General features: G+C 43.0%; 1 protein-coding gene across 2 annotated transcripts in view; it reads left to right on the top strand.

Moving 5' to 3' along the window:
• The window catches only part of CYGB (cytoglobin), a 111,887-nt gene extending 92,131 nt beyond the window's left edge, over positions 1–19,756 (top strand). For both annotated transcript variants that reach the window (XM_015420416.1, XM_015420415.1), the window contains exon 4: positions 19,463–19,756. In XM_015420416.1, the coding sequence (XP_015275902.1) occupies positions 19,463–19,540 (78 nt within the window). In that variant the 3' untranslated portion in view covers positions 19,541–19,756. The remainder of the gene's footprint in view (positions 1–19,462) is intronic.
• The last annotated feature ends 989 nt before the right edge of the window (positions 19,757–20,745 follow it).

The raw sequence follows: 20,745 nt of genomic DNA, 5'->3' as shown, positions 1-20,745 counted from the left end.
GAACTGCACACCACCTCCATCCAGCTGCACCAGGTACTTCACTTGCCCCAGGACACCCCCGATAAAATTAAAGTGACTGTTTTAATTGAGGGAGCCCCTTGCATGATGGAGCTAGACACAGGGTCCTCCATTTCCATAATCTTGGAGGACACCCTCCATAAGCTCTGCCCGAATGGGGGCCCTCACCTTAGTCCGGCCGGTTTCACCCTACGGAACTTCCAACAGAATGAAGTGGCCATGAAAGGCATGGGGAAGTTTTGGGTGCAGTACCGGAATTTTGAAGGGCTCTTGGACTTGCTGGTAGTGGGAGGGAGTCACATGAATTTACTTGGACTAGCATGGTTCACGCCCTTGGGGTTCCAAGTCACGGGAGTGCACCAAATTGCCCAAGATTTTCAGCGGGTGTGTGATGAGTTCCTGGCCATCTTTGATGGGATGCTCAGTTGCTACACAGGACACCCCCCATCTCCCTCCAGCTCAACCCAGAGGTGTGGCCCATATGGCTGAAGGCCCGGCACGTCCCATTTGCACTGAAGCCTAAAACTGATGAGGAGCTGGATCATTTGGTGGACCAAGGGGTTTTGGAACCAGTCTCACGTGCCCTTTGGGAAACCCTGATTGTCACGCCCATTAAGCCCAATAGGGACGTCCGCATCTGCGCGGTCTATAAATGTACCATTAATAAGGCACTGCGGGACTACGCCTACCCAGTCCCGATAGTCAGCCATGTCCTGGCCTCCATGGCAGGCGCCAAGATTTTCAGAAAGTTAGACTTGGCCCAGGCCTAACATCAGGTCCCAGTGGATGATGTGACAACTGAGGCCCAGACTATCATCACGCACAGGCGCGCGTTCAAGGTGCAGTGGCTACAGTTTGGTGTTAGTGTGGCCCCGGGAATTTTCCAAAATCTCATGGACTCTCTTCTTAAAGGAATCCCCGGGGTCCAGCCTTCCTTTGATGACGTTCTAATTGCCGCCCCCACAGAGGGGGAATTCATCAGCCTGTTGTGTGCCATCCTGCAGTGGTTCCAGTCAGCCGGCCTAAAGGTGAAGCGGGAGAAGTGCCTCCTGGGTGTTCTTTGGGTCGAGTTCCTGGGGCTCTCTGTAGATGCTGAAGGCATCCATCCGGCCCCAGACAAGGTTCATGCCATCATCAATGCCCCTGCACCCACTTCCAAGCAGAAGCTACAGGCTTTCTTGGGGCTCCTGAACTTTTACCATTCCTTCTTGCCCCATAAAGCTGTGCTGGTGGAGCCGCTGCACCACCTTCTCAACAAGAAGGCCCCGTGGGTCTGGGGCCGACAACAAGCCACTGCATTCAGGGCCATGAATGGTCACCTCCAACACAGTCCTGGCCCATTTCAATGAAAAGCTACTGGTCGTGCTTGCGACGCTTCTCCGTATGGGGTTGGTGTCGTCCTTGGCCACCAGCTGCCGGACAGTAGGGAAGTCCCCGTGGCATATTACTCCCGCACCCTGTCTTTGGCTGAGTGCAACTGTGCACAAATCGATAAGGAGGCGCTGGCCATCATTGCAGGGGTCAAGAAATTCCACAACTACCTCTATGGGTGACCATTCACCATTATGATGGACCACAAGCCTCTGCTGGGACTTCTTGCCACAGATTGCCAAAAAACCCAGATGCTCTTGCCTCGAGTACTTTGTTGGTCCATTTTCCTTGCAGAGTATCAGTACTCCTTCCACCACCGTCTTGGGAAGGTGATGGGACATGTTGACGCCCTCAGCCGCTCGCCGCTCCACTCCCTTGATCCAGACCTGGCTCCTGTGCACCAGGTCTTGCTCGTGGAGGAGCTTCCCGACCACCCTCTGCACATTGCAGACATTTCCTGCCACACTGCGAAGGACCGGATCCTCTCCCATGTTCTACACTGGGTGGGGAGGGGCTGGCCCACCAGCTAGGTGGGCCCAGACTTTGCAGCCTTCTCATCCCCTGGGACAAGCTCTTGGCTCACAAGGGGTGCCTACTGTGGGGCAGTTGGGTAGTGGTTCCTTTTTGACCACCGGGTGACCCTGAGTATAACCACCAGCTGCAGCCCCGCTGAGCTCCTCATGGGCAAATGCCTAACTACTCGACTGGACAGACTGCACCCGGACCGAGCCCCAAAGCATCACCCATCACCGGAGAGACAGGAAGCGCCCAGAGGATTTTTCCCAGGTGACCTTGTCTATGCATGGAACTTCTCCACTGGTCCTGCCTGGGTTCCTGCCAAGGTCATCAGAGTCACCAGCCCCCTCTCATACAAGGTCTCTACCAACAGTGGACAGATCCTGTGCAGGCACATCGACCAGCTTCACTGCCGTCTCCTGCTGGAGGTAGCCAAACTAGCGCCAACACTGTCTGAGCCAAGATGCTCTCGGCAGGAAAGGCACAAGCCAGCGTACCTTGAGGACTATGTATGTTAAGGTGTTTGGGAACTTAGGGGGGAGAGGTGTTATGTATTAAGACTGGAATATTCCAGGACTGGGTACCAGAGACTGGCTGAGCTTGAAGCTCAAGAACAATAGCCCACCAGGACCCTGAAGGTGTCCAATGAGAAATTAATGTTATGTAAATAGCCTATTGTTGGGAATTGGGTGTGTTTGGGTGTGGTTTTTGCATGCCATTTAAACAGGACTGTTGTTCTGAGGTTTCAGTCTTGTATCTGCTGAATCACTCAATAAAGTAGAGCTGTTCACTGCAATGCGTCTTGAACCCAGTATTAAACACTTATGCTACAATAAAGTTTGTTAGTCTTAAAGGTGCTACTGGACTTTTTACTATTTTGCAGCAACAGACTAATATGTCTAACTCCTCTGGATCTATATCCCCTTCTGTTGCTGTCTTCCACCAGCAGGTGAAGATTTGGTCTGGCATTCCCTCAGTAATCCCTCTGTCCTGCCCTATGTTTTTTTTTTTTTTTTGGTAAACAAATTTTATTTTCTCAGGAATACAACATATAAAACATTTCATTCTATCAATTGTCTACCCCATTCCCAGTTCCTCCCCTCCCTCCAATGGCTTCCCACAATGCTTCCACCCCTGCTCCAAATTACTTCATATCATCAACAATATCAGTTTTTCATCATTACAATCTAAAGATAACATCGTTTGACTTAATATTGATCTAAACATATTAAGTTTTGTTTCACATCCCAGTTCTTTTCCAGATAAATTTTAAAATCATTCCATTCTCCAAAAAACTCATCGTCTTCTTTGTTATTCAGTTTTTTTGTAATCTTATCCATTTGTGCCATGAACAGAACTTTTTGTATCCATTCTTCAACCTCTGGTACCTTTTCTGTCTTCCAAAACTGAGCATAAATCATTCTCGCTGTCACTATCAGGTACCAGAGTAAAGTTTTTTTAGTCGTATTGACTTCTTCCATTTTGAGTCCCAAAAGCAGAATTTCCGGTGCTTTTTTAAAAGAACATTTCAGTATTTTTTGCATTTCATTGTGGACTTTTGTCCAAAAGTCTACAGCTTTCTCACAAGTCCACCACATATGATAAAATGAGCCCTCATGCCTCTTACATTTCCAGCATTTGTTTGACCTATTTTGATTCATATTTGCAATCTTCTTAGGTGTCATGTACCACCTATACATCATCTTATAACAATTTTCTTTAACATTAGTACATGTCGAGATCTTAATAGAGTTTTTCCACAAATATTCCCAAGTTTCCATATCTACTTCCTTATTCATATTAATAGCCCATTTTAACATTTGTTCTTTAACAGTTTCATCTTCAGTATACCATTTTAACAACACCTTATACATTTTAGAAATATTTTTTCCTCCTCCACTCTCCCATACCTTTTCAATTTCATTTTTTTCCTCTCTAAAACCATAGTTTTTTTTGTCAGATCTAAAAAGATCATAAATCTGCATATATTTCAACCACTCATATTCATATTCAATTTCATTCTGCTTTTTCATTACCCACTCTGTTCCCTCTTTTTTAATTAAATCTCTATATGGCAACCAGTCTCTACCTCGCTGTCTTGAGTAAGATATCAACACTTCTACTGGTACAATCCACAATGGTCTTAAGTCACTCTGGTACTTCTTATATCTTGTCCATACCATATACAAAGCTTTTCTCACCAAGTGAAGTTTAAAAAAACTGTCCATTTTTATCTTGTCATACCATAAATATGCATGCCAGCCAAATCTACAATCATGCCCTTCCAACCCCAACAATCTGTCATTTTCAAGCTTCACCCATTGATCCATCCATGTTAGACAAACCGCTTCATAATATAGTCTAAGATTTGGCATTTGTAGACCTCCTCTTTCTTTGGCATCACAAAGTATTTTCATTTTGATCCTTGGTTTCTTGCCTGCCCAAACAAATTTTGACAACTCTTGTTGCCACTTGGCCAACAAATCCGTTTTATGCAGAATTGGTATTGTTTGGAACAGGAACATCAAACGTGGTAGGACATTCATTTTTATAACTGATATTCTTCCCATCAGTGATAAGTTCATTTTATCCCATTTCTTAAAATCTTGAGTCAGCTTAGTCCATAATTTCTCATAATTATTCTTATATAGGTCTATATTTTTTGCCGTTAATTCAATTCCAAGGTATTTTGTTTTTTTAACTACTTCACATTGTACCAGTTCTTGTAGTTCCACTTGTTTTTGTTTGATCATGTTTTTACATATAAGTTTTGTTTTATTCTTATTTACGTAAAAGCCGGCCAATTCTCCAAACTCCTTTATTTTTTGAAAAAGCAATGTCAATTTTTCTGTTGGGTTTTCCACCATAAACATTACATCGTCTGCAAATGCTCGATATTTGTATTGGTGTCCTTTATGTGTCAAGCCCTTTATTTCTTGATCGTACTGTATTTTTTGTAAAAGTATTTCCAATACCCAGATAAATAATAACGGTGATAACGGACAACCTTGCCTTGTTCCTTTCTGTACTTTGAAGTTATCTGTCAGTTCTTTATTCACATTTATTTTAGCTCTTTGTTCAGAATAGATAGCTTCAATACAATTTCTAAAATGTTGTCCCGCTTCAATCTTTTCCATCATCTGGTGCATAAAATTCCAATTAAGATTGTCAAAAGCTTTTTCTGCATCAACAAACAGAAAAGCTACTTCTTTTTCTGGGTGCTTTTCATAATATTCAATTGCGTCCATTACTATTCTTACATTGTCTCTAATCTGCCTTTTGGGTAAAAAGCCCGCTTGATCTTCAGAAATTACCGTTTGTAAATAGTTTTTCACCCTTTCTGCAATAATTTTTGCAAAGATTTTATAATCGTTGTTCAAAAGAGATATTGGCCTGTAGTTCTTTACATTTGTTGAATCTTGTCCTTCCTTTGGAATCAAAGAAATAATTGCTTCTTTCCATGAGTCCGGCACCTTTTTGTTTTCTCTTATTTCGTTGGTTAAAGCTTCCAGGACCGGGGAAATTTCTTCTTTCATCTTTTTGTAGAATTTCGCTGTAAATCCGTCCGGCCCAGGCGCCTTCCCCAACTTTGTCTCTTCTATTGCCTTCATCACTTCTTCTTTTTGAATTGGACCATTTAATAAATCTTTGTATTCCTTACTTATTTTTGGTAGTGGAATCTCCTTTAAATATGTTTTAATCTTCTCAAGATCAACTCTAGTTGTTTGGAATAGTTTAGCATAATACTTGAAGAAACATCTCTTTATTCCATTAGGATCAACGAACTCTTTTCCATCTTCTATTATTTTGGTTATCATTCTTCTCTCTCTTCTAGCCTTAAGTTGCCAAGCTAAGTATTTTCCCGGTTTGTTCGCCCCTTCAAAAGATTTCTGTTGTAACTTCTTTAAATTCCAATACATTTCCTGATTCCAAGTCTCATTCAGTTGTTCCTTCAGCAACTTTAATTCTTTAATAATTTGCTTTTTTCCAGGCTTCTTTTTTAATTCCTTTTCTTTCTGAGCAATTTTTTCTAACACTTCTGTTTGTTTTTGAAGTTTTTCCTTTTTTTGCTTCACGTTTTGCGAGATGAGAATTCCTCTCATCACCGCTTTATAAGCATCCCATACAATCTGTATCGGTGTTTCTTTATTTAAATTTTGTTGAAAGAATTGTTTCGTTTCTTCCTTTAACATCTCAATTACTGTTTTCTTATCCAACAAGTCTTCATTAATCCTCCACAGAAAGGGTTTTTTCCTTTCTGTGGAACTCCATACCACCGGATTGTGATCTGAATTACATCTTGGCAAAATTTCAGTCTTATGTGTTTTCATTGATAATTCTTCAGACATCCAAATCATATCAATTCTGGAAAAAGAGCAATGTCTATTGGAATAAAAAGTAAAGTCTTTCTGCATCGGGTTCCATTTCCTCCAAACATCTTCTAATTTTTCTTGCTTAACTAATTCAAAAAAATTCTTTGGCAGTTTTCCGCTGAATTCGTTGTCCTTTTGTGGTTTTCTGTCTACACGATCTATTGTCCCATTAAAGTCTCCGGCCATAATAACTTGCTCATAAGTCAATTGTTGTAATTGGTCAGTTATATCCTTAAAAAATTTTTCCTTTGCTCCATTGGGTGCGTACACGTTGATCAACAATGTTTTTTTCTGCTGAATCATTAATTCCACACCCACGTATCTGCCATCTATGTCCTTAAAAATTTCTGTAGGTTGTAACTCCTTCTTCACATATGTCACAACTCCTTTTTTCTTGTTTGAGGCCGCAGAACAAAATTCAATTCCAAATAAAGCATTCTTTAAATATTTTATATCCTGTTTTCTAATATGTGTTTCTTGCAAGCATATCACGTTGCATTTCTGTTTCTGTATCCAATGATTGATTCTTTTCCTCTTGTTTGGTGAATTTAATCCATTAACATTCCATGACAACAATTTGTACTCCATTATGCGTTTTATTTTAAAGTTCTCCAAAGACGTCCGCATTGTCCGCCTTAAATTTATAAAAGTCCATCATCGATCTGATCTGAATCCTCCCACCTTGATACGTAAAGGATAAACCTTGTGGAATCTCCCATCTATATCTGATGCTCAAAGCTCTGAGTTTGTCCGCCAAGGATTTATACCTTTTCCTGTCTTGCAGTATTGTTCTTGGGAGTTCTCTCATCACCATAATTTTGTTTCCCTCTATTTCAAAAGGGACGGTGAATTGCTTCTTGAATATCTCCTCTGTTGTTGATCTTGTTACAAATTGTACAATTACATCCCTTGGTAAATTCTTCTTTTCTGCAATTCTGGAGTTCACTCTATAAATCAAATCAAAGTCTGAGTCCATTGACCCTTCCTCCTCGCCCAGAAAAGCCGTTATCACTTCCATCATTTTTTCTTTTAAGTTCTCATTCTCTGTTTCCTTAATGCCTCTGAATCTCAGATGAGTCTGCATCCTTCTGAACTCCATCATTGTCTCTGATCTTGTAATTTGTTGAGTCAAAGAATCTTGTTTCTCTTCTATTTTTTGTATCTTCTCCTCTGTCTCTGTAGTCTTGGTTGCATTTGCTTGAACATCCTTCTTAACTCCTTCCATTTCTTGCTTGATTGAAGTTATTTCTGTAGTAACCAGTTCCTTCAATGCTGTTATGTTCTTCTCTTGGACTTCTTCTAGATGTTTCAGATGAATCTGAGTTTGCTTCTCCAGTTGGTCCCCCAATGTTTTTTCTATCTGCTCCCCCATGGCTTGTATTGCCTCTGTCATTCTCTTCTCCATTGCTTCCATGGAGGCCTGCATCTCTTTTTTCTCGCTTTACCTTGTCATTTTGGGGGTTGAAGTAGATCCAATCCTAGGTCTCACAACCGGTTTAAGTTCTGGGTCTGAGTCGGCTCTTTTCTTGCCTCTCCTGGTCTCCGTCTTGGCGATTTCTTTCCAATTCACAGATTCGCAAAATAAAGCACTCTTCTAGATGATAAGATTTAGTCCTCCATGCCTCTCTGTTTACGCTTTCCAAAGACCCTTAGAAATATATTAAAAAAGCAAATTTAGTTGAAGTCCTCCTCAAAATGTCGGGCGCAACTTCTCTATGGTAATTTCATGTAGAGTAGGTCAGATTGGTATTTTGCAGGCCCTTCCTTCCGCATAAAACTCACTTCCGGTCCGGCACCTTTAAAAGTTCCACTGTCTTCCTTTCGCTAATGCCCGTCTAGGAATTCAACTTCCTGGATGTTTCACACGGACCTCTTTCTTTGTGACACCAGCCTGCTCTTCCCACGCTATTGTTCGTGAGTTTCGATTTTACAGTTGCGCACACGGCTCCATCTTCACCACAGGAATGTTAAACAATAAGCGTTTTTACAGTTTTTAAAGGCTTCAATCAACTTTTTTCTCTCCGGAATCGGATTTCTGGGATTTACTATTCATTTTCCGCTCAACCGCTTAATTCAAATTGACTCCAAACTCAGTTCAGGTAAGCGGCACGTTTTTGTTATCTAGCACGTTCAAAACGGGTTTCGCATTGTTTCTTTTAACTCACAGTTGTTGTCCTTCTTCAAAGAGGTCGGCTGACGAAGAATTTATGCCGGTAATCCGGCTCGATCGGCCACTATAGAGTTGCTTGGCACTTGCCTTCTTCGTGGGAGGAGGTCAAAGCCCAATTCAGCTTCTTCCGAAGCTGGATTACGCCAACCTCACACTCCCTCTAGGGCGCTGCTGCCTGCTTGTCCCCCCCCCTCGCTGGGGAGTGATGCGTTGGGCTGTGTATTGCCCAAACTGTCAAAAGTGGCCGTCGCTCGCTTCGCACGATCGCGAAACGCTTCAGTCCTCCATCTTAGCCAGACCGGAAGCCGCCTGTCCTGCCCTATGTTTTAATTGTTTTTATTTTTCTGTGTGTGTTTGTATGTGTATTTTAACTTTGGTTTTAATTCTTTTACTGGTGTGTTTTTGTTTGGTTTTACTGGTTTTTAAGATGCGCTTTCATTATGTTTTGTTTTTAATTTGTTAGTTGCCTGTGTGGTCCTGACACAGGCAGAAAGGAGCAGTATAAATGTTGTAAAATAAATTTTAAAATACATGATTGTGCCTAGGGATGGGCACAAATAAGTTCACGTACTGAAATTCATGGCAGATCAACCAGCACGAACTTTCCATGAACTTTCAAGCAGTTCATGCTTGTTCATAAATGGATACATTTCCAGATAGACTGTCTCTGCTCAAACAAATGTTTACCAAACTTCAAAACAACAAAGCACCTTCAAAGCAAGGGGGGGGCAGAATTCTCCAAGCTTGTGAACACCAATAGGTTCCCTGTGCTTTTGGTGTGTGTAGCTTGCAACTCTGAGCCTGAGCCTAACATTTTCCCCAAAAGCAGTTTCCTGGGGACATCTTCTGGGGGGACATAACTCAGACCCCCCCCAAAGTCCAAAGTACGCATAACTTGGAGGGCATGTAGAGGAGCATCAGAGGGAGGTCCACTGCAAGTCTGATGCCTCTAGCTTGCACAGGGACCATTCTATACACTCCTGAACCTGTGCCTGTCAAAATGACCACCTGTCATTTCTATAGAAAGCACTTTACTGGGGGAAACTTTGGGGGGGTGCATAACTGGGACCCTGTAAATCCAATCCTCACCAGACTTGGAGGGCAAGTAGGGGAGAGTCAGATAGAGATCCCCTACAAGTTTGGTGTGTGTAGCACACAGGGGGCATTCTACCGCATCATGAACCTAATGAACCAAACCAGTTCATTTGGCAGCTAAAAGTTTGTGATGGTTTGTGGTTCAAGAACTGGGCATGCCACAAACCATGAACTGAACTGCATTTTCCCAGTTTGTGCCCATCCCTAATTGTGCCTTGGTGCCCCCCCCCCAGCAGATAATGTTCTCCTAAGCCCTTGAAGTAACTTTTTCTGGAATTTAGTTCTAGTAGCACACTTAGTTCTCTCCCAACAGGCAGCTTGGCAAATCACAGGATAGGTCTTAACTCTCCTTACAGTTCTTTTTGCATGCTCATTGGTCTTACTTCTCCAACCCTTCTCTGTAGGAGGAGGAGGAGGAGATTGGATTTATACCCCACCCTTCACTTGGAGTCTCAGAGCGGCTTACAAACTCCTTTCCCTTCCCCTCCCCACAACAGACACCCTGTGAGGTGGGTGGGGCTGAGAGAACTCTGACACAAACTGCTCTTTTTCAAGGACAGCTGTGCCAGAGCTTGTGACTGACCCAAGGTCACATCAGCAGGTGCAAGTGGAGGAGTGGGGAATCAAACCCGGTTCTCCCAGATTAGAGTCCGCACACTTAACCACTACACCAAACTAGAGTAACCAACCTCAGGTTTCTCCCAGAATTACAACTAGGGTTGCCAGTTTCCAGGCTATGATGGGCCATCCCCTACCACTGCACCCAGTTGCCTGTCACCAGTGGTGGAAGCAAAATATGTCATTTCTAATGTCATTTCGAGGTGAAAGCTAGAGCAGAAATTTATGGATTTCCTAAAGCACTGAGGAGTAGTTGTGACATCACTTCTGTGTTTCACCTGGAAATGACATCAGAGCATCAGTGATAGCATTGCTTTGCTCTGGCCACAGCATTTGCAATGGCTTGGCAACTCTACAAACTACAGAGTCCAGTTCCCTTGGAGGAAATGGCAGCTCTTCTGAGCTCCCTCCACTCCTCAAATTTCACCCTTGCCAGACACCATCCAAAAATCTCCAGGAATTTCCCAAGCTGGAGTTCTCAAGCCTACTTTGCTATCAATTATAACAACAGCTGCAGGCCAGGCTAGGCGTCTGTTGAGTTATACTACAATTCCCAGAATTCTTAAGACTTTATTCCTGCCAGTATGAGTTTTGTCTGTCTCCTATCCTGGAGAACCAGTACTTGAAAAAGATTCTGCAGCTAGTGCCAGAATGCAGCAGCCAGGCTGCTGATGGGTATCCCCATGTGGGAGCACAGTCTAGCCAGTAATGAAAGTACTGCACTGGCTTCCAATAGCATACCAGATTTGTTTCAAGGTGCTGGTTTTAACCTTTAAAGCCCTATATGGTCAGGGTCTTGCATACATGAGGGACCACCTTCATTCACTACATGTTCCCCGGAGAGCACTGCGTTCAAGGGTGCAAAACTGGTTGGCCCTTCCAGGCCCCAGGGACATCAGACTGGCTGCAACCAGAGCCAGGACCTTCTTGGTGGTGGCTCCACTCTGGTGGAATGAGCTCCTGGAAGAGATCAGAGCCCTGCAGGACCTTTTACAGTTCCACAGGGCATGTAAAACGAAGCTCATCCACCAGGTGTTCAACTAGGAGCCGCACCATACACCGAGGAGTGTCCCTGTCTCCTGGGTCTTACTGTCTTGTCCTCAGCCATACTGGTGTGAAAGAATAGCCCTTCAACAATCACCCAAGTTACATTATAAAGAATTGTTGCTCTTTACTTTACATGTTCCAGCGTTTTATATGTTTTGAATGATTGTTAATTTTAAGTTATTTATATGTTTGCTGATGTTTTAACTATATCTGTTTTTATGAATGTTGTAAGCTGCCCTGAGCCCGCCTCAGCGGGGAGGGTGGGGTAGAAATCTTATTATTAATAATAATAATAACAATAACAACAACAATAATAATAATTCACAAATAGACTCCTGGAAGGTCCAGTCCTGTTCATTGTAGATTTTGTCATAGAAGGCAAAGCCTAGTCACCAGAACTATAATGTGGGTCACCTTCCTTTTTTTTGGTGGGGAAGGGGAGTCTGAGTTTTCAAATATAGATTAGAGAGGGGAGATAAGGGGGGGGGTGCCTTCTTTTCAAGTACCTCAGTTTTTCTTGTTCCCCCTGTCTTGTTTCCTTTTCATTTTCCTAGCTATCCTGTCTTTTTCTTTCATTTTCCCTCCCTGCATGTCAGTCACTTTCTTGCTTCATTCCTATTTCCCCTTCCCTCATTTTTAGTCTTGTTTTTGTTTCTAAAAGTTCAGAGGTGGAGGCTGTGCTGGCTGCTTGTGTAGTAGGGAAATAAAGCTCAGAATAAACCAGGAACAGGGTTCCTTTTTCTCTTAAATTCATTACGGAAAAGGAAACAGATATTTTTATCATTGTGATGAAGCTATCAGGTTATGTATTATCAAGCAAACATAACACAATACCATTCATATGGATCTGAAGATATCCAGCACTCAGGGCTAAACCAAATATTGCAATGCAACTCTGTGTAATGATATTCTGATGGTGCTTCTCACTCACAGTATAGAGTTACCGATCTTTACATGGGGCTGGGAATTACAACTGATCTCCAGACTACAGGCATCAGTTCCCTTGGAGAAAATAGCAGTTTTGGAGGGTGGACTGGGCAGCATTATACCCTGCTGGTGTCCTTCAGCTCCCCAAATTCCACCCTCCCCAAGCACCATCACAAAATCTCTGGGAATTTCCCAATCCAGAGTTGGCAACCCTACTTATAGAGGACCCTGGGGGTGGAAAAAATTGGGAGTGGGGAAGAGTGACTGCCCATTTTCACTGCCTGTTTATTTTCTGCTGACCCCACACACACTTGATTTCTAGAGCCACGCTTATCTTGCAAACTTTGGTCTGGAACACGATGGGTGAGGGAGGAATTTGGGAGTTTCAGTGGGAAATGGGATGGCAGGAAATGGTTCATCTCTCTCTCCCCCTCTCCTGGAGAGCCAGTTTGGTGTAGTGGTTAGGAGTGTGGACTCTAATCTGGGAGAACCGGATTTGACTCCCTTTACATGCAGCTGCTGGTGTGACCTAGGTCAGTCATAGGTTCTTTCAGAGCTGTTCTCTCAGGAGCAGTTCACGAAAGAGCTCTCTCAGCTCCACCTACCTCACAGGGTGTCTGTTGTGGGGAGGGGGAGGGAAAGGGATTGTAAGCCACTCTGAGACTCTTTCAGGGAGTGAAGGGCGGGGTATAAATCCAATCTCCTCCTCCTCCTCAATCCACCCCTCATAAGGATGCTTTTCAAGAGGGGAGAAGCAGCTGTCTAACATTACACATAGCTGCACTGTAGTATTTGTTTTAGCCATTAGAGTCACTAGTTGATGAAGAGCACATATTGAGTGAGTATAAGCATCCTGCAACTAATTATTTCCTCAGCCCCATGGGAGCTTCATGAGTATAGTCTTAAGACACCAACAACAGAAACAGCCATTTTAAAAGCTCCCACTTAACCCTCATTGAATAGGTTTCTGACAGTGTGAAAAGTACCATGTTCTTTTCATGGGTAAAATGTGTTCCAAAGATTACACACAGCCAGTGTGGACAGCAGAAAAAGGCACCCAAGGCTGTGATCAGATGTGCAGTTTGATCCATTGCTGTTCGTTTCCAGATTTAAAATGCATGATCAGACAGCAACATCTGTCTGTTGTGCCCCAGTCATCTGACCCCCCCCCCCCCCTTACTGCATGTTTCTTTGATACCTGTGAAAGTCTGGTCCTTTTTGGCTGAGCTGGTTTCAAACCGGATTTCCTGTTGTCTGATCGCTCTGTTGTGCACCAAAGCTGTCAGGCAGGTCTGACTAGTCTTGTTTTCCAGCTGCCTTTTTTTTACTGGTTAGCAATGTATGCATAACTGCATATTCACACCTCTCTCTCCCTCTCCCACAGGGGCTTCTCAAAACTGTGCTTTCTCTATAAAAACTTTCAAAGAAAGACACCTCTGTACTTCAGCTTTTTTCTGTGCTTTGGGGAAGGGGTTAATTGAAAAAAATAGAGAGGGAGGATGGCAGTGAACTATATGTCCCAGTAGGCTCATCAGCGCTTGGGCACGTGCTCAAAGGACAAACTTTTTAAAAATTGGCTCACAGCCCCACTCCCTGCTCAAGGATGGGGTGAAAGCATTTTGAAGAGTGCACAATTATCTGTTACAAAAAAACCCTGCACGTCTGACTGCAGCCCAAGATGAGTTTTGGTTTCAGAGGGTAGCTGTGTTGGTCTGCATTAAAAGACCTAGATCCGAGTCCAGTAGCAACTTAGAGACTAACAAGATTCAGAGAATAAGCTTTAATAAGAGTCAAAGCTCCCTTAGAATTGGACAAAGACAGCTTTGACTCTCAAAAGCCTATATCCCACTGTTGGCTCTGTTGTAATGTGATTTTTACAACAGAGCCAATATTGGCTCCATGATGCAATCTGAGAACATAAAAATTGGGGTGGGGCGTACAGATGCTTCTACCTGCATGTTGTAGTCACAAACAGAAAAGAGCCAGTGTGCATTTGGGAGGCACAAAATTCCCATTGCACATGTAATACAAAGTCACCCTGTTGTTCCCCAGTAAACACAAGGACCTTTAATTTATAGATGGAGCTTTAAGTGTGAATGACTGCCTGCTTCTGAATACAGCTATGAATGGCATGAGTTGTGTTCCAGAGATTATACACAGCCCTCCTTTATATGTCTCCATCCCTTGATCAAGGCCTGATAAGCTACAATTTTTGGACCAGATCCACAGCTGGTATAAAAAGGCTTCACTTCATCAGTCCAATGGGAGCTCTAATAGTTTACACCAGAGGAAGATGTTGCCTGGATTTTCTTTTATAGATTTCCCCTCAGAGGAAAGGGTATAAACAAGAGCACAAAGATGGATTTCATGCCACGATAGGAGAGTAGGAATGTGAGCAGGCCTTTTCTGTCTCTTCTTCATCTGCTCACAGAGATATGCTTTCACTGAGAAAAACTTAATATAAACGATGTCAGCCTGGACCAAGATTAATTTGACTAAATTTGCTGGCAAACAAATTACACCATAGGCAGTGGAGAGAACTGGGAAGGGAACTGTGGATGCAGGCAGCACACACATGTCTGTCATTGAAATGCAGGAGCAGTTTTCTGCCTCATCTCTTGTTATAGACAAAGAGGAAGTCCTGTAGAAAGGGGATGAGGGGGGTGTGGTGGGGGAGAGAAGTTCATTTCCTGTTGTGTCCTCCTGCAGGAGGAAAGCTGGTTAATGACCAGAAACTACATACCATCAATCTTCTCATTTCACAAACAGATGGAGCATGGAAAATTCTATTTCTCCCCCTAAGGCAAAACTCTTGCCAGCAGCCCCCAGGGGGGCTGCAGAGTCTAAATATAATAAAACTATAAACCTGTAGTCTTGATTGACTCAGTGGGTTCTTGAATCCCCCCTTCTTCCTCTTCCAAAAAGAAGTATTCTTGCTTGTACTGTTAAAATCCCCCCCTCCTGATTTGCAAATATATAACATATTCATTATTAGCCTGTCCATTCAGTGCAATAATAGCGTTGGATAGACAGGGTACTAATCCTGCTAATTTAATCTGACTGAATTGTGGGATTAGACAGCACTTGTGAAGGCCAGTGAAGACATGGTAGTTATTATTGTCACTGTTAAATTTTGCAAGTACATTTGCAATTCAGCAACAAAAAAGGAACAAATGTCTGTGCGTGTCTGTCGGGGTTTCTTTGTCTCTCTGCATTGTTCTTCCTCCCTTCAGCACTCAGTTCACTTTGTGGTCGCTGTTTTCCCGAGTTTTCTGAGAGTGCTTTTGTGCCAATTTCCCCCTCGTTTTGCTTCCAAACCTAAGGTAATTCAAAAGTGTACAGATTCCCTTGGATCCCCCCCCACTCCTCTGCCCACAATGAGGTCGTTCTGCCCAGTCTGCACCTTCCATCATCCTCCCACCTTCACCAGTATACAAACTCCATTTCCCCCTTGTTTTTAATTTTTTATTTTTTTTTCACAAGCAGCATGAGTCTAGCGATACAAGACTATCGTTACTCTCAGATCGCTGGATTAAAATAAATTAAAATGCTGGGGGGGGGGGTTTAAAAGGAGCTGTATGAGGTTTAGTTCCCTGCTGGTATTGACTTGAAAGGGGGATTATAGAGGAAGCAAACAGCAGCATCCCCAGTGCAAAAAAAATAAATAATAAAAAAAATCAGTGCTGCATGCAAACAAAATAAAGGAGGAGGGAAGAAATGAGATGTAAAGAGAGATGGACACTGGGATGGGAAATCTAAAGCTTTGGAAACATTTTCCCTTTCATGCTTTAGTGAACAAAGTTTGGGGGGGGGGCATTTTGGCAGGTTCCAGAAGTCTAACATTAAAATGGGGGCTAAGGCACATGGACCTTCTGCAAACTATCAAACTTAAGAATCGCTTGGGATCGATCCATTTGGAGGACAGAATGCAATCCACATAGGACAGGCTTTAAAAAACTGCCAAGTGTGCAGAATCAAATTAGAGAATCATACACAGAAAACCACACAAATTTGCAAAAGCTCTCCAGAACTTCTGCCAGAGTACTCCTCCCCCATACAAAGGGCAGCCCTGTGCAAAGCATGGTGGAGGTTCCGCTGACTTTGCACAGGTGTGCACATGCATGCACAAACATATTGCCAACTATCACAGCTTGCAATGCTAGTGTCAGTGGGTTCTACTGTGCATTCTGTACACTCTGCATTTCCCCCCATATTATGAGATCACATGACTCGTTCCCATTTTTGACAGTAGCCAATAACACGGCGGCTGATAACACAGCAGAGAATTCCCTAGTGCTAAGCAATATGGAAAATGGGGCTTTGCAGTTGCTTGTCAGCGCATTCCTTTCTGTTCCCTTTCATTCAATTAACTAATGCTAAAATGCATGCAAAAACCTGAACCATGAGGATTTAAATGGAAGATGCTTGCTGGACGCTACTGTGATAGGGCAATTGCGTGAATTTAATTTTTTAAAAAAATATTTGGATGCCACCCCCCACATGTCACAAGTGACATTCTACCCCGATTTAGAAAAGTGCATTTTTAAAAAATTGTAGCTGCAGAATAAATACACCAGAGGAAAAAGAATGGTGCGTAAGGCAGGCAAAGAATCCAAAGACAAGATTAAAGGCTTACTGCTCTGAAAATCTGCAGTAAGATGTCCATGCATAATGGGCTTTTTTTGTTTATCGCCTGTCTTCCATCATGAAACTCCAGATGATATCCGAACACTGACCAGAACCAGCCTGGCTTAGCTTAAGCAAAGTTGCTGTGTCAGGGGCCTCCAGCTCATAGCTTTGGACACAAACGGTGTGGTTTCTTCATTATCACTATGTTCCAAGTATTACTTAGACTACAGTCTTTTGCATAACTATGGTACTTGGGGAGCTAGTCTCATTGAATACAAGAGGTTTTACTTCTGAGTAAACATGCATTGGACCATTTCCTGTGTTGAACAATAATTATTTTCACTTCCATCAGGAAAATTTCCACTAGTTCCCTATATTCTAAGATCACTGTACCTTCATTGTAGTCCATAATAGTAGATTCTAGTTATTATCCTAGTAAACGTATACATATTTCTATGGACAGAGAATTGTAGTACCAGAATGGAGATGAAGCTTATTTTGTCTATTTTGATGAACTCACAACTCCCATACCCACACATCTCTTTTAAAATGAAAACAACCAGTGTTGCCAGCTAACAGTATGCTGCTATGTAGAGTTATTCCAGGTTAAGCCTACTGATTTCAGTGGAGCAATTCTGCATAGTGTCATGCCGTAAACTGCCTATCAGACCCATTCTGTGTGGCCTGGCTTCATAAGCATTCTCCATTGGCCTCACTGGAAAACCTATCATTGGCTGCGGTCACAAGCAACATTAGCCACGCAAGAGATATGGAAGACAAGCGGAGTTTCCGGTCGCGATCTCACCAGCACATCTGGGAAGCGTAGTGCTTCCATGGCACAACTGAGGCTTCCTGCCGAAAAAGCGCAGCAAAAAACTAGTACCTTGGAGGTACTAGTTTCCAGAAACTGCGGGGCAAGGGCGGGCGTCTGATCGCGTTTCCGGTGGCATCCGGCGCCCGCCCATGTCCCCTTGTGGAAAAGGGTTTTTTTTCCCCCAAGTCTCCGTGGATGCGCACACGCACCCAACGGAGCATGCACATTCGTAGTGTACACAAAAAAAGAAAACCAGTTCGCCGCGCCATGCACTTCTTCATTGCGCGCAGGCGTGTGTTGTGATCGGCACCTCTCCCTACCCACGGAAGCTCCACAGTACCTCCACAGAACCTCCACAGTAGGTCTGATCGCTTTACTGCATGTTAGTTTGCCCCGGGGCAAACAGCCACACTTCTCCTCTGCAGTTTCCTGCCCGTGTGACAGGGGCCATAGATTATTTCTAGGAGCTAGGGGTATAACAAAGTAAAAAAAAAGAATGATGTAATACAGGGTCTGAATGTGTGAAATGAGAAGCTGACCATTCAGATCTCAAGCCCATCTCTGAAACTTACTTGGGATTCTTAGTTAAGCAGTTATGTCTTAGACTGACATCCCCTCTCCATTCTCTCATATGGGAATAATTAATACCAACTTGGTCTACAGGGTTGTTAAAAGGATTACAGAGGTTAAGCACATGGAACACTTTCAGCATTCAAAAAGAGCTATACAGATGCAATTAAATTAGTATTAATGTTAAAAGTCTGCAACTGGGGGAGACAGGGTGTTCCAGGCTCTAAGAAATTGTAGAATTTTAAAACCCACATGGTGTGCCATTCCAGTCATTCAATATTTAGATTACAAGTAGATTTATGGCTCACTGTACTTAAATGGTATGCAGCAGGACATTTTAATGATTTCCCAAAGCTGAAAAAACATAATGTTGTGCTTCCCATATTTTGGTAAAGTCAAACATGCTAGTTTATGAACTCAAATCAGTGGCAATTCTTCACTCATACATTCTAAAGGATTTACTTTTAGAGTATGCAAGAACAAGAGCTGAGACTCTCTCCTAAAGGATCCCACCACTCACGAGTCACCGCTCTGAGCATGATTCCTGATGGGAAGATGGCAAGCATACAGCAGTGACTAGTGAAAACTCATGAGAGACATCTGCCTAAGGGCAGATCACTCTGCTGCATCTCTACATCAGGAGTGGTTGAATCATCCAATAACACCACCTGATCCAGATATATGACAGAATTCTTCATTCCCTACAGATGCTAAGCAGAAGGAGACATGGCCAGAGCTGATCCTGCAGAATTGCAGCATGTGGATGCTGTATATTAGGTAAAGGTAAAGGTTTCCCTTGCTCAAAAGCCAGTCGAATCCGACTCTAGGGTTGCGGTGCTCATCTCCGTTTCCAAGCCGAAGAGCCAGCGCTGTCTGAAGACATTTCCATGGTCATGTGGCCAGCGTGACTAAACGCCAAGGTGCACGGAACGCTGTTACCTTCCCACCGAAGCAGTACCTATTTATCTACTTGCAATTTCTTGCTTTCGAACTGCTAGGTTGGCAGGAACTGGAACCAGAGACAGGAGCTCACTCCATCATGCGGCACTCAGGTCTCAAACTGCTGAACTACCGACCTTCCAGCCTGCAGTTCAGCGTCTTAACCACTTGAGCCACCACAGCTCCCATACTGTATATTAGGAGTTTCTAATTTCTTAAATTCTCATGGTATGCTAGCAGTTATGTCTCGTTTGGGAATGATGAGTATAACTCCACCCCTCACCTACCATGTGAAAATGACCTTAATTTTCAGGAAGAACACATCTCATTTCCTTCCCTAACCGGACTAGCAAGATGCTTCCTTTGCTTTTTCAGGAACCCCCAGGTGGCGGCGGCTGTGGCGGCGGCGGCAGGAGCAGCGGCAAAGTGACAGAACCCCTCCCACGGACCTGAAAAGCTGTTTCTCAGTGAGGAATAAACTGGCACCAGATCATAACACCCAAGAGAACTACATCTGTCTCCTTTAATTATTCTGTGTACATATTAGTGAGTGGATGTGCTTTATGATTTCTATAGCTCAGGCCAGCAAAGCTATAGGAACACCAGATGTGCACAAGCACTCTCCCCAAAGTATAGACAGGCAAAATTTAAATCATGTACACTGTGACGGGGGAGGGAATGTCTTTTATTTCCCCAGGGGGAAAAATAAACATTATATAGATCAAGACTGTTAACAACTCATTCATGTTTATAGCTCTGGAGACTGCAATTTTTGTCTGCCTTGCAGAGTCTGTTCCATCGATTGCTGCTGAAAGTTCAGTTTGTTTCCATCTTTTTTTTTTTCTAAGATGAGAATTTAATGCTCTAGTATTTGAACTCTGCAAGTACTTTTGTGCACATGTGCCACTTTTGAGTAATTCTGTGCCCACCTTTTATTCAAAAAACACTAGAGATATATGCATAAGTGCTTGCAAGATCTAGGGCCAAAATTGTATCTGCATGATTTATTTAGCGCCATCTCCTCCTGAGATCCATTTGATCACAGTACATTATAGCCTAGATCTGAAATCTTATTGATGGATCAAATTCAAGTCTTGTCTGTCATTTCTGCTTTTCTTTGATGTTAACTCCGCTAGACTGGAGTTTCTCTGGAATTATATCAACAATGTTTCCAACTCTCACTGTTCTGTTGTGAGTCTTGTATTACCTAGTTACCTTCCCCCTTAAAGATCCAACTTGAGGAGTAATGAGACCACAGGAGAGTCTTTCATGGAGGTTTAGCCAAAGCTTGAGTATGTAAAATGAATTCAATCAAAAACCAAATGCATCTATTCAAAGAATATGTTAATATATATATTTCCAGATATATTATAATGCCTAAAACATGTGGGGGGGGGGGGGTTGTGATTTTAAATCTATGTATGTTGGCTCTCAGAGTTAAGGCCAATTGATTCCATTTGGCTTCTTCACAAGTAAATCTGCAACGATTTTTCATTCTTTATTACACATTTAAACCACAATCCTGTGTGCAGCTATAAGAGCTTACTGCAAGTCAATAAGACTTAGGCAGGCTTGATTGTATACAGGATACAGGTTTAACTTTCAGAGTTGGCAGTACTGCACCAGGATAGGTTCAGTACAATGTATGTCAATACAAT

Source organism: Gekko japonicus, unplaced genomic scaffold, assembly GCF_001447785.1.
Source record: "Gekko japonicus isolate JY-2015 unplaced genomic scaffold, Gekko_japonicus_V1.1 scaffold381, whole genome shotgun sequence".
Lineage (NCBI taxonomy): Eukaryota > Metazoa > Chordata > Lepidosauria > Squamata > Gekkonidae > Gekko > Gekko japonicus.
The sequence above is the reverse complement of the archived record's forward strand: the minus strand, read 5'-3'. Positions and strand labels throughout refer to the sequence as shown.